General features: G+C 36.7%; 2 protein-coding genes across 2 annotated transcripts; both read right to left on the bottom strand.

The window, feature by feature from the left end:
• Positions 1 to 1,715: 1,715 nt before the first annotated feature.
• On the bottom strand, positions 1,716 to 4,039 carry mrps10 (mitochondrial ribosomal protein S10). Its single transcript, XM_066669639.1, has 7 exons — positions 3,845 to 4,039; positions 3,696 to 3,754; positions 2,995 to 3,064; positions 2,728 to 2,867; positions 2,530 to 2,638; positions 2,332 to 2,421; positions 1,716 to 2,048 (listed from the first exon to the last, which is right to left on the bottom strand). Exons 1-7 carry the CDS (start codon positions 3,911 to 3,913, stop codon positions 1,965 to 1,967), a joined length of 621 nt encoding a protein of 206 aa, XP_066525736.1. The 5' UTR covers positions 3,914 to 4,039; the 3' UTR covers positions 1,716 to 1,964.
• A 1,189-nt stretch (positions 4,040 to 5,228) lies between these two features.
• Positions 5,229 to 14,069, bottom strand: LOC136694832 (23 kDa integral membrane protein-like). The gene is made up of 9 exons (XM_066668660.1): positions 13,689 to 14,069; positions 13,522 to 13,587; positions 13,072 to 13,182; positions 10,701 to 10,775; positions 10,485 to 10,580; positions 10,113 to 10,238; positions 9,736 to 9,795; positions 8,832 to 8,915; positions 5,229 to 8,405 (listed from the first exon to the last, which is right to left on the bottom strand). The coding sequence occupies exons 1-9, from the start codon at positions 13,746 to 13,748 to the stop codon at positions 8,283 to 8,285; spliced, it is 801 nt and encodes a 266-aa protein (XP_066524757.1). The 5' UTR covers positions 13,749 to 14,069; the 3' UTR covers positions 5,229 to 8,282.
• Positions 14,070 to 14,810: the final 741 nt, after the last annotated feature.

Below are 14,810 nucleotides of genomic sequence, written 5' to 3'. Positions count from 1 at the left end.
ACTTAGAGCCCTAAGCCAACCCCATAGCAATATTCCTCTTCCATCCAACTTTACACTTGGCACAGCGTAGTCAGTCAGGTAATGTTCTTCTGGCATATGCTAAACCCAGACTTGTCCATCAGACTGCCAGAGAGAGGCATGATACATTGCTCCATTTCCACTACTCAGTGGCAACATGCTTTACACAGGCCCATCCAATTCTCAGCCATGGAAACTCATGCCACAAAGCTCCCGGTGCAGTTTTTGCGCTAATGTTAATCCCAGAGGAGTTTGTAGAGTTTTTGCGAGTCTTAAGCATGACTTTGCGGCTAAGTTGCTGTGGTTTCTAAATGCTTCCATTTTCTATAACACCACCCTGATTTGATGTGAAATATTTAGGAGGGAACGAATTTTTTACAAATTGACTTGGAGTCTTATTAAAAGTACAATGCTCAAATTCAGCGAGCGCCTTAGAATGGCTAATTCTTTCAGAAATGTTTGTAAAGGCAGAATGCATGGCTCTGTGCTTGATTTTATACACCTGTGGCAATGGAACTGAATGAAACACTTGAATTCTGTGATCAGGAAGTGTTTGCTAATCCTTTGGTCCATGTAATGTATCTTCCAATATTTTTTTTTGTTTAAAGGCTAGGCTATATGTACACAGTCTACCTTCACTTACATTTTTATTGGTGAAGGACAATGTTTTTTTTCCCTTATGTTAAGTAACAGAAATTTAGTTACTATACAAAAATTATATTCCGTTCCATTTGTCAAAGATTTCTTGGGTCAGACACAGCAGTTCCACAGGAGTTTATAAACACTGTAGCCACTCATTGTTACTGCAGCACTGAGAATGATCCACCACCCAAATCATACCTGCTCTGTGGTGGTCCTGATCATTGAAGAACGGAGTGAAAGGGTTCAAACAACTTATGCATGGTAACAGTCTGTGAATGTACAAATACAAAGTGCTTCTGTATTTTGAGGGGATCCAAGAGAACATTTCTATACTTACTGACCAAAGAGGTGGTTATAAAGCTATGGCTGAATGCTGTTGTCTGCCCTTTAGGAGACTGTGAATGGTTTCAGAATGTGTGTGTGCGTGTGTGTGATGTACAAAAGCTTCATCAGCTGTCGATTTCATTGTTGATATTGTTTTCTTTGTTTGTGACATTTTAAATATAACTCAATCCTAACCACGAAACAATTAATTTCTTAAGTTTACTTGCTTTCCAGTTCCTTACTTCAGAAAATATACAGGAATTAAGGTAATGTTTTGATTTCTGGTAAAGTTTATCTTGGGAATCTTTTTTATATGTTTGCTGTTCCAATTAGTTCTTTCTGTAGTTTTGAGGGATGGTAGCTAATGTGTATAGTTATCCATCATACATTTTTGCTAGAAATTTTACACTGAGCATAGAGAGCCAAGTACTGCATCAACTTTTATATCACAATTTTTAACATAAACAATAAATTGACTTTTTTTATCCTAGCCTTTAAGTCTGTAATCATTATCACTCCAACTGCAGGCAGTCTTTTTAGATTTCATGGCATGGTTCAGATAATTATTAGTGTGTGACTTATGAGTTGTGACTTATTAAAGTTTTTATTTATAAAACTTGTGTGATTTTATTTTGTCATCTTCTGCACCTATAGAATTTCACATCATAATTTTAATGTATAGTCTTAATATTCTTTAACAATTTAAAATACTTTTTGATACAGCTATATCACACAGAAAAAGGTACTTTTAATATTGGACAATATTTATCCACCCAGGACCAAATATAAATCTGTTTTTTTAATATGAGAAATATATTAACATAGTATGAACACACCAGTTCACACTTAAAAACAGTATTAAATACATAACATTAGAATGAAATCTGTTCCTTTAATGTAATTTACAGGAATGAGCCTCTGATTTGAAATGTTCTTGACATTTCATTCAAGTCTCCAATAAGCAGAGGTTGTTCTGCAGGTCATGACTGGTTGGCTTGCTCTTCTTTGCTCTTGTCACCCCACAGGGGCACCTGGATATGCTCTGGAACTTTCTCTATAGCTGTCTAGAAGGAGAAATGCACAAAATCATACATACACACATGTAAATATTTAATTTTCATTAATAACCGCATTATTTATATAGCTACCTATATTTATTAAACACCTGTTGTTTACAATATAGAATTTCCAAGCAACTAAGCACAGCTTATGATTTTCTTTAGCTTTAAAATGTCCAAGTTATTTGCGACGGTAATTGGAAGGAATTTAATTTAAAACTCTGCTCATACATTCTTATTTAAATCACTTCCTGCATAATATCAGTGTACTGAAATATTAGTCTACTACCTTGATGACCTCCATGGCCACTCCCTCTGGAAGGTTGCGCTGAATGTACTCCAGATAGACTTGTGCAGTGGAGCCAGTTATCCTGGAAATCTGACAGCCAGTATTGGTGGGGGAAAAAGAAAATTAACACTATACCCAACTTAAATGAAATATTAGTCAGTTATGCAAATAACATTTTATTTCTCAATAAGAGCTCACCTCAATAGATTTGTAATGTGTCCTCATTTCATACTGAACTCTGTGCTTTTTAAAAATGTGCACTGACTTAAGAAGTGTAAGTCTCTCTATATTTTTAGGAGGTTCAAATCTACCAAAGGAAAAGGAAAAAAAATTTAGTATACAATTATGTTTACCAAGCATACACAGGTCAAGTACATGCACACTGATTTGACTCACATTTTACTCAACGTTAGGCCAAGTTCCTTTGCTGCTAGGGTAGCAAAGAACTCATAACTGTCCAGAACAGCTTTATCATGGCCTTTAATCAACACAGTCAGCTTTTGGAATAGTGCATCAGGCTCCTCTTCGACTGTGATCTAGAGGAAAATATAGGAATTAAGCAAAACCAATCAAATGACCTGCGTTGCTAAAAGAAAAGCCACACAAAAACATTAAACTCTAGCATTTTATTATGACATGGCAAATACATCTTCAGAATCTTACAGAAGGAGACTGTGTCCCATACACATGTCCTGTGTGAAGGAATGTTGCAGGAGTCACACAAACATGGCTTCTGCAACCACAAAAAAGGACAGAAAAATATTAACGAGAAGCTCTACCAAATTCTTCAGAATTAACAAGCAATTTAGGGTGTTATTTATGTATTTATTTTTAAATGCTCCACCCTAGAGTAAGGAGTCAGATCTGTTCAAAGGACTGATGATAGGTGTTTACTGCCTAAGAAAGCTATTACAGGAACACACCCCGTAGCCCCCCACAGTGCGACACACACACACTCACAATTATTTTAAATAAGGTGTAGTCCTAATACATTTAAAAAAGATATAACTGTAGAGTGGTAATAACAGTAAAAATCACAAGGTAATAAAGTAACTGTAAAAAAAAAAAGCTTTTTAAATTGAAAATGAGAGTCACACCACAGCTGGGTAAGTTCAGTGACCAATTCCATTTACCTACTAGACTCTAACTAATTAATTAATTAATTTAACAAGAATTACAGAGCTTTAAAAACAGCTGTATCTAACCTACACATTTATGACGTTATGATGTGTAAACAAGGTGTAAGTAGCATTCGTAGTGACATTAGCAATAGGATTTTCCCTCAGCTCGTCAAAACCAAAAAGGGGGAGACTGTTTAAAGGAGGGCACACGGAGCTCAATTAAAGCCACAAATCCAGACTCGCCTGGTTATTGATGATGGTGGTCGATAGAGTTGAACTGTGCAAACACGCTGAACAGAAACCTGAGAAACAGACCAGAGCCGCTGTTTGAATACAACAAGAAATGAGAACTCACAATAATCCACAGAGACCTATTGTGAATATTTCTTTACCTTAGGTGAGAAATCTTGGACTGTCTTTGACAAGAGTCGGGTACTTGCTCTCCTCATGGACGCCGCCATTGTCGCTCGAGACCATCGAAAATGCAAGGGCTTCAATGAGCTGAGCTTTCTCAAATTAGCGCCATCTACCGGCGGGGACGGAGAACAGGAGCACACAGCTCAAACACCGGCAATTCCCACATGCTAAGATTCATTTTACCAGCTCCAGTGACCATATAGTTTCACTTCGTAGTTCTACAATTAAAGGTTGTAGTGTGTCCGTTGCTCTGCATACTTAATTAACCCTCTGTCACCCTGTTCTTTAATGGTCAGGACCACTACAGTACTAGCACAGAGCAGGTACTGTATTGGGTAGTGTATCATTCTCAGCACTGGTGCAGTTTTCGTGTTTTAGAGTGTGTTACGTGTGGATCAGACACAGCAGTGCTACTGGAGTTTTTAAACCATGTCCATGTACTGGCCGCTGTATTAAACACACACCTTCCTTGTTGGTCCACCTTGTAGATGTAATGCCAGAGACAGTAGCTCTTCTGTTGCTGCAAATTTTATGTTGTCCCCTACTCCTTCATCAGTGGTCACTGGATTCTGCCCACAGGACACAGTGGACTTTTCTCAGTGCAGCAGTGACACTGAGATGTGCCTGATCTACCATCTAGCATTAAAACACACTGCACCACCTTGTCACGTTTGCTAGAACAGTATTACCATAGAACATTGTTTACCTGCCAAAATTATTAGCCTTTCTGTTATTGAATTTCAATGCATATGCACATCTCACAGTAGTGGTGAATGGATTCGAATGTCCATTATGTTTCACACTCTCTTCCACATGATGAGGAGGAAATTCGTAGACTATAGCATTATTACCTTTGTCAAGGTTTATTACAACAAATGACCCAAAAAGCTTACAGCTATACCATAGCGTACAAATGGATGATTAAGGACTGATTAAGCCTTTAAAGAAACAATTTTCTCAAATGATTCTTCTTTACTTTATGAAACAGCTGTTATTTTAACTCTTAGTGGCCTGGATTTATACATGATATATGGTCAATACTGGGGACCATGTACATGAAGCATAAACATCATTCAGGAATTACAAAGCAGTTTGTATCATCCTCTTGTGAGTTGCATTTTGTAGAAATAGTTCTCTTTCTTACCACAGTTTTTAATAACAGCATTAAATGCAAACATAGAAGATACATGTTTCACTGCTTAATTGAAAAAAAATAATGAAGGAATGCTTCTGTAAACAACAAACTAAAAAAAATATGTAGAATTTACATATTTCAAGATGTGAGTGTGTGAGCATTAAAGTTGTAATGTGATAAACTTATCTCAGGAGGCTTTTATAGTTTTAAAATCTTTATTGTATTTAAAGGAAAATATATCAATATTATCAGCATATCAATGTACATATATTATTGATTCTTTTATACACATTGTCAACTTAATCTCAGCATTATATGATTGATATATTAAAATATATTAAATATTTTTTACTGAATAATGAAGATAATTAATTATATTGTACAGCATTATGCGAGTTGAATGCCAAAGCTTCAGTGCAGTTTATAGGCATTCAGTTGAAATTCAGACAAAATAAAAAGTACATTTGAAAACCCACAACAGTGATATGATTTATGTTCTTTATGGCCCATGGTAACTCATCTAATCATGAATTGAAAGACATGATGCATACACTGTATGAACAAATGTTTGTGGACACCTGCTCATGCAAGATTTCTCCTGAAGTTAAGGGTATTTACAGGGTTTTTCCCCCCCATTTGCTGCAGATTTATACCCCCATACATGACACTTAACTCTAGACATGATGATGTAGAGCAAATGATCATGTCTATTATACAAACTGCACAAGTGCAGTTAAACATATTTGTCCACAATAGTCTGATCACCATATGATAGAGGGCAGAATAGAATCAATGGTAACACTGTTTGTAACCTGTTTAATTTAGTTCAAAATGCCACACACTTTAATTTTGTCTCCGTCTATCTGCACTTCTCTCATTTTCATGCAGAGGATGTGCCATTAAGTTCTCAAAGGGTTTCATGCTGCACATTGCCTTGATCTTAACAAGTTATTTAATTTTAATAACAGCGCACACTGTCATTTGCTTATCAGCCAAACCAGGCATTGTTGCACAAAGGAGTGACTTCCTGCTCCTACACTGAGTCTGGAACCAAATCCTTAACAGCAGTGTTTCCTTACTTTAAATCATCAGCTAATCATGGGGAAACTCCACTTGTATTTTCTGCAGAACTGAGTGGCTAATTATTCTGGTGTTGGAGTTTTACAGAGAAGCGTGCTGAGTTGATGCTGATAGGGATCAGAGGTCATGATATCTTAAAATAATGCTGCTGTTTACAGCATTTACAGCATTTGGCAGATGTTCTTGAACAGAACGACTCACAAACTGCTTAGTGTTCAGACACCTCTTGGACCTGGCTTGCAACTCACTCACCCATGCACTAACCCCACACACACTCACACACATTTAACAAAATGCCCCATAGGGAATACTATTTAGTGCTTCTCATCAATGAGAGAGTGTCCATGTTATATATAACCTTGATAACCAAGCAAAGACTTTCTTTGTACAAAACCATGCAGAAGAAAAATATTTCAGACAGCAGACAAATTGTGATAATTACATGTAATAACAGGATGCTGACGCAGCCTCTAAAGGCCATTATGCCTTCGGATTGTCTAGTTCCTATTAACAAAACAAGTTTCTCTGCAGTTGTGCATTTCATATCAAGCCCAACATCAAATGTTATGCTGTTACTGAGAGGGCTGGGGTTTCACCCTGTTTAAACAATTGTAGATTCTTAGATTAAAATCCCACAATTTGTTGTTAAGTACTTCAGAGTTTCTCTTTATAAAACAAACCCAGGTATGGCTTTAAAACAGGGAAAATACAATAGTCTGGACAGTGGTGGAAAGGTTTTCTTATTCTTTTCCAGAATTTGGTATCATTCCTTGGCATACATTCAGCCCCTGTATAGCCTAGTAGTAATCATTGGCTGTGTGTTACTGTGTAAGTTCATGGTTATTAGTCAGGAATGTTGCCAGCATCCGAAGCGAATTCCAAAAAAATGAAAAAGGTTCAGTTGAAATCTTTAGCTTTTTGATTACAATGCTTACTAATCTTAATCAGCCAGACATTTCTATCGTTCATTAATCGTTCATTTAAATAAATAAATAGGATGTCTGTTTCACTAATAAAATACTAAATATATTTGTCTTAGATGAGGACAAGAGAATAATCCAGAACAGATTAAAGAAACGCTTTGTACAGACTTGTGTTTCCATGCAGGTGCAGAACTTGGCCTCAGCCCTGTGCACGTCCAAGAATGTTTAATCATGAATGCCTCCACCATGTCGCCAAGAATGTAGCAAATTTTTTGTCCTAAAAATGTAGGCTTTGTGAAATCTTTTGGCCATAAAATTTCTGAATTCCCAACTCTACTAATTTATGAATGCTTTAAAATCCTTCCTTTGCCGATTGTCACATCCCAGGGTTTTTTCTTGTTCTCTCTTCCGTGCCTGATTTTCTTCCTGTTTTCTTTTCTGTGCCTTGTTTTTCCCTGTGTTGTCTGTGTTGTTGTCTTCATGCTTCATATATCCACGTATTCATGTTTATGTTACGGGTCCTTGTCCCTGTTTCTGGTGTCTTTCCTCTACTCTTCTATGTCCCCGCCTCTTTGTTATCTGTATTACATTCATCTAGTCTGCTCCTCTTGGTTCTCCCTGTATACTTTCCTCATGTATTCCTCGTCTTTGTTCTGTATTGTGTTGTGTGTGAGCTGTAGCGTCCGTGTCTCTCTGTTTAATTGCCTGTCCGTTGTTCCTGTTTGCTTGCCTTTTGTGTATAAACTTTAATTACATTTGATTCCATGCCTCCTGTGTCCATAAGCACCACACAGTCTTTGGAAACCAATGCCTAATGCCGAATATCAGCAGGAGGAACTGGTTTCCCTGGAGTGATAATGCAATATTCAGTTTATTGTGGTGATTGTGATATATGCTTTTGGGGTTAAATGCAGTCAGATCCTCACAGCAATATTCCAGTACCTTGCAGAAAGCCATCCAGAATAGTACAGGCTATTAATCTTGATAGCAGAAGAGACATTCGATTGAGCAGGTATCCACAATTATTTAGAAATGTAGAGTGAATATTGTGGCAGGCATGGATCTAAACGTGTACGATACAGTTCATATGAAGTAGGTCATACTTTTTGGTAATATTTCATTTTCCCTGCAATAATAATAAAAAACATGTCCTCATCCTGCCATTTTATATGAGTCTGCAGAAGATCAGGGAAGTGCTATATGATATGTTAGCCTACTAGCAGCCAGAAAGCCAGAATGTCTTGTTAAACATGAGGTTATAGAGCCCAGTCAGGTTTAGGACATTTGGTCCGGCCGAAGCTCATATTTTGTCCTGTTGCCATCCTTTGAGAAGCCTGAGCCTGATGACAGTGAGTGGATTTTATGCCATAGCAACAAGGCTACAATTACAGCAGCAATCTGTTCAGTGATAAAGGGTTCATGATTAGAACAAATGAGTTAAAGCACTGCTCCAAATTCAGCACAACCTGGCCAGTGTAAATGTAGTACACTTTTGCTTGCGATCATTAGCCATTAGACCTCAAATAAGTTAATAACTCTCTCAAGTACTTGAGAACGCTTCGCTAATAACGGATTTTATGCAATTCTTCCCCCAGTTTAGTCACTGTCAGTTCCACCATTAGCTAACAATCCCCCAAAAATCACACACAATGCTATCAACCTGAGCGGGTAAGGCAAGCACGTGCCTCCTGCGTGATATGTAAACCCAACTAATACTTCTATTTTGAACTGCTGTTAGTTCTGTGAATAAGTCTGAATGAATTATCAAATATTCTTGCAGTGTTGATGTAAAAAGTTTATTCTTTTCTTTTCTTTAAATCTCACCTTAATAGTTGCTAGAGAATAGAGCATTCCAAGCAGGATCCTCAAAAGGATCTTCATATTTTCTATCATGACTGGCCCACATCCCTGGAGAACACAAATTCTATTATTTTAAATGGAAATTCACTTTTTTTGGAATTCAATTTTTTACATTTCTGTAAACATTAGGTATCAGAAAAAAGTGAATACATAAATTATGTTAATTGTGTTGTCTACATCAAGCTCCTGAGATTATAATGTTTAAAGATAAAAAACAGTCAAATAAAGAAAGGATGAATGAATGAATAAATGAATGAATGATCTACTTTTCTTAGTAATGGAAAATTACTCTCATGATCTGGTCTATTCTCGTGTTCATGGTTTTATAGTTTTGTGAGTGCTGGAGGCAGGACAAACTGCTCCAGTTTTTGTTCTGTTTCAAAAAAGGTGAAATTGCTTCGCTGGAACAGACTTGAATCCAACAATAGTTTTGTGAATATTGGTCACTTAGCAATTTAATGCCTCCTCAAATGCCTTTTCATGAACAAATATGTTTATGTCATTCTGTGGAACATATTTTTCTGCATGAACCAAGGTGTGTAAGTGTGTGGTTAATATTCAGGCTGCAATTGATTGATGTCCAGTGTGGGTGGGGTGGCTGTATTTTGGCTAATTTTAACAAATCATTCAGGCAGTTCATAAGAAACTAATTTGAGGTGCCTAGAAACTGCCCTAAGGGTGTTTAAAAAGGCTCAAATGTGGGGAGAAAAAGTCTTGCGCTTTAAGTGTAATCTGAAACAGAGCTGGACTTTTTGTGAGTAACAATTTTAAGGAGAGAAAAGCATTCTTCACCCTTTAAGTGTCAGAACAAAAAACCCACAGCTCTAATGACAATATATTTAGACGGAAGGATGTGAAAATCACTTACCGTTTTGTAAACATATTCATCCAAAAATGGTGGTTCACTGACACGATCTCTGTTTGCCAACTGCATGAAGAAATTACACTCTATGACAAACTTACTGACAGTTCAGAAGTTAAGTCAACTTCCTACATTATGGAAGGTTTACAAATGATATAATACATTTATTTCAAACATTTTACTAAACTGTACCCTTCTCGCCAATTCTTGGCATTGACCACTGAGTGATTTAAGTTCATGAGCAGCTGCTACAGAACATCCTAATTTATATTATTTCACAGTGGGGGCACACTACAGCTGAATTCACTAATTATAAGGGGTGTATACATTTGGAAATATTATGCACATATAATGGTGATGTAAAATTCAGTGTTATAACATACATTAGCTATGTATTTTTGGTCCTTGACACATTCGGTCTCTCTGTTTAGGTAGTTTAAAGGACAGAAACATGAAGATGGTGTCTTGTTGTGCCAGTCCCTGTGATTATTCAGACCACAGCACTGAGCCTTTTAAAAAAAGAAAAAAGAAAGACAGAGTTAAGAGATTTAAACGAGTAGTGCAAATATTTATGCCATTATAATACACATTAATAATAATAGTTTTTTATTTATATTATTAATTAATTAATAATAGTATTAGTAATAGTAGTAGAAATAGTAGTTGCAGTATTAATACAGTAGTAGTAGTAGTAGCAGCATAATTAGTAGTAGTAATAAGAGTAGTAAGGTTATAGTAATAATAATTTTAATTACTTCTTGTTGTAGTTTGTTGAGCTCTCTCAAGAACTCTTCATCCGTTTCAGTAGGTAAATAAATTTGGTTAAGCATCTTTTCAATCTGGATTACCACCTGACAATGACAGAAAAGTCCATTTAAGGCTTTCCACCGAAAATAAACTTAATCCAACTTGCTTGTGCAGCAAGGGGCTTTTCACACAGACACTAAAAGTTTATGAAATTAGTCACAAACCTGTGGCTGAAAAAAAGTTGCTAAGAGTGTCAGGACCATGAGGGCAGTGAGCACAATAATCATGAAAACGCTGTACTGTGGAGATAAAAGCAAACACACAAAACTCTGGTCACGTGAGTTTATATTAAAAGTAGTTCAGAAGTCATCTTGAGATATTTTAGTTTAAACTTGGCCCATGATAAAGAGAGAGGTGTTGGTTCACTAGACCAAAGAACAGACCCAAATATTGTTGTGTAGTCTTGTAGTCTAGACTTTGCCTTTCATTAATTACTGGTACTAGATATGTATTTCTTCTTAAGCAAAGAGATATGTGTGAAATACCGCACACAGTTGGTAGAGTTCACAGAAAAGCATTGTCAGTATATTGGGATGCTGGTGGAGGGCTTTGGTGTTCATTTGGGTGATGAATCTCCATCTAATATCTATAGGATGAGTTGGAGTGAAGGTTATGATCCAAAACTAATCTTTCAGCATCAGAACCTGACTTCACCAGTGTTCTTGTGGCTGAATAACATCAAATCTTAACATGTTTTCCAAGCCATAAAGGGGTATAACGTACCTATTAATGGTAAAGTTGGGGATAGGTACTTACAATGTAGAACTCAAGGAATCACCAATCATCCACACTTTCCTAATATTCTGCCAGCACAAAAATTCCAAGCCACAAAGAACTGAATAGCTGCGCTGGGAGCTGGGATATAGTGAAAACAAGGACTGTTTCAAGGTCCCTGAGGACTGAATATGAAAATACTTGACATGGACAGCCAACTGCCTCTTGTGCCTTACCATGACGGAGGAGGAATGCAAAGCTATGTGTGTGTGTGTGTGTGTGTGTGTGTATATAACTGACAGTTTTGCCAAAACTACAACCGAGGGAAGGAGCTTTTTTCTTTTTTAAATGTTTTTAATATGTTAAGAAATGGTCACTGGTAAAATTGGAATATTGCAAATATTTACCAAAACGCAAACAAACAAACAAAAAAAGAAAATGTATTTTTTAGATATATTTACTGTCATTTAGTCATATTATTGTTTTTTTTATTAATCATAAAAATATTCAACCATATTTTTCAGTTAGGGTGGGTTTAATTTAACTACAAGCCTTTTAAGCCTTAAATGATCCAATCATTTAAAAAGGAATATAATATTTCAATAAATCCCTGCAGTACCATATTAATCTGGGGTCTGGATGTCCTACCAACCCACAAACCAGGAAATTAAACAGCCCAGTAAGTTTTTTTGTGAACTGCTTGTCATAAAATGAGTTTTTCTGATTTGGTACTACATATTACATCAAGTGCAGGCGTTTTTATAATTGTCCTGCCTCCTCATCTGAGTCACAGCACTGGACCGGCATTTATGAGAGAGCAGGAAATCAGTGTACTAATTATGTGTGTGAAAAAACAACAGAAAAGAAATAGTACAAAGCCAAACTGACTAAAACATGATTTCTGCTCCTTTCTTCTTTCATATTTGGACTAAGCAGAGGCTCATTCTCTCTTTTATAGGAAAAGATGCCAAAACTCATGCTTCTGGACAGGGCTGTTTAGACAGGATATGACAAACGCTGTGTGGTTTGATCCTTGCGGCTTTTTGATTGAAGCAGGTCACAGATATTTTATTGCATCCAATGATTCTAGCTAGGCTTTAGACACATGACCCTAATCAGCATGAAGCGGTTAGAAAATTAATGAATTTAAATCAAAATTATTTTTTCTAACTAGGGTTACTGTATATATATATATTTTTTTATCAATAAATGCTGTACTGCCAGCAGCATGGTCATCTGAAATAATAATTATTAGTAAACATTTTCCATAGCTTTCAGTTTCTCTTGAATTAGTCAATAAGATGACTATCAGTAAACCATTAAATATGTCATTTTTGTCTCTGTGCCCACAAAAATTTGTATCTATAACTAAAAAAACGGCTGTAACTATTACTGTAAACCAAAAAAATCTCAACCCTCCAACATTGTTTAAAGCCTCTTGTTTAATGAGATTCTAAAAGATATTGTTGTTATTGTAATCATTCCTGTAGTCCTACAAATTTTTTATTATACACAAATCAGTGTTGTATAATAATCTGTATTTACATATATATTTCATCCTTACAAATAAACCTCCCAAGCAACGTCCCAATTACTTTTGAGTAATAATAATTACAATTATTTTTAAGCTTTCAAAGAACTTTCACATAAAACATGACATCTCTAACTTATGTAACCTTGCAAAACCGTTGAATTCTGTTTAAGGGATGTAGCATCATTTATTGCAATTGTAGATGAATACGTTTTCTTTTTAAACTGTCTATGACCTGTGCTCTTCAAGGCATATGATTTTGAAAATGTAAAAAGAACAAAATGACTAACCAAAATGAGAGGCAGCACTTCATTTTTGTAAGCTCCATAAATTCCAAGGATCGAGAGCACGATGGTGACCAAACCAAATCCAACACTGGGGAGCACACCCTTGAGCCAACCCTAAAAGCAAAAGATCAAAAAGGCAATGTCTTACAGCCCACCTGAGTATTTGTGCAGAAACATAAGAATTATTCAGTGAAACATGCTAGAAGTATAATATAAATGATATAATAATATTTAAATAAATGTTAATATTCGTGTTTATTCATCTATGTGCTGGAAAAAAAAACACTTGTTACTGCACAGGACTGGTCCCTAAGAAAGATTAGAAAGACATTTAGAACAAAGGTACCATAAACCAATTTACAAACACAGCAGTAAGACAAGCAAAAACTTCTGATTAGCTCTGATTATAAGGATAGAAGTGTAACACTCCCACAATAAGGGGATTCTACTTGCCTCTACAGGTGCAGTTGTGATACTGTTTGCTACTATAGCAAACAGAAGTAAAATCACCCCAAAGATCTGAGGGGAGAAAGTGAACAGGAGTGAATGTTTACTCCAAAACATAAAGCAAAAACACATCTGCAGTAAGCTATCTGGGGACATCTCATCTACGGTCTTACCATGAGCAGAACATTGAGGGCGATGCATAATCCTCTCATGTAGGTGCTCCCTTTAGCCATTCTGAGCAGAGAGAGGGCACTTGGGATCCAACCCTTATGATAAATAAGCAGAGGTCCAGGCAGTGTTTTTAATGTGGTTCTTGGCAGAGGCCAGGCTGATTTAGTGCTGTTTAAAGATACCTCATCAAAATGTTTTGGTTATAGCAGTGGAAAATGACCAAATTTGGAATCCTGAATGCCTTTACTGGACCCTCGAGCAAATCTCCACGACATTCTTGGCCACGAGAAAGACTGTTCAATTGAATGCACCTCAGACCTCGACTGTTCGGCTTCTGGTCGACAGGGAGGACTGTTTTCCAATGGGTTTTGCTGAAATTGGTGGTGGGAGAAGTCAGGGTTTGGGCGTATTTCCTCAAATTATGAAAGACCACTGGAGTACATAAACAACCTCCCAGTGCCAGCAATCATTATCTAATCTCTCTCTCTCTCTCTCTCTCTCTCTCTCTCACACACACACACACACATTCCCTCTCATAGTTGACATTTCCTTAAGATTATGTACTGATAAAAAAAAATACACACACATATACCCCCTCCCTCTCTCTCTTTCTCTCTCTCTCTCACACACACACCCACACACACACCCACACACACCCACACATTTCCTCTCTCTTGCACACAAGCACACACAAGACTGGACATTATATTCATTTCCCTTTCTAGGAAAAATGCTCACATGCAGACATACACAGAGAGAGAGAGAGAGAGAGAGAGAGAGAGAGAGAGAGAGAGAGAGAGAGAGAGAGAGAGAGAGAGAGAATTTGGACATACATGGCATCAAACCATCAGATTTAGGACTTTTGACAAAACTTTCTCACAGGCCTTGAGTGGTGAAAACACCATGGAGACAGATTTTAACCCTTTTCTTTGAAGGGTGAGGATTTCCATTATAAATGGTTTTTTTCCCATTGGATATCAGCCCAGAGATTTCTGTGGCATTTCTGAGCATGGCTGAAATATAACATCTGCTCTGCCCTATACTGTCTTAACTTGCATTTGCGAAACAGCAGCAAATAGTTTTTATTAAAATTATTCCCAATCACATGTGGTGATAGGCATAGA

Source organism: Hoplias malabaricus, chromosome 4 (genome assembly GCF_029633855.1).
Source record: "Hoplias malabaricus isolate fHopMal1 chromosome 4, fHopMal1.hap1, whole genome shotgun sequence".
Lineage (NCBI taxonomy): Eukaryota > Metazoa > Chordata > Actinopteri > Characiformes > Erythrinidae > Hoplias > Hoplias malabaricus.
The sequence above is the reverse complement of the archived record's forward strand: the minus strand, read 5'-3'. Positions and strand labels throughout refer to the sequence as shown.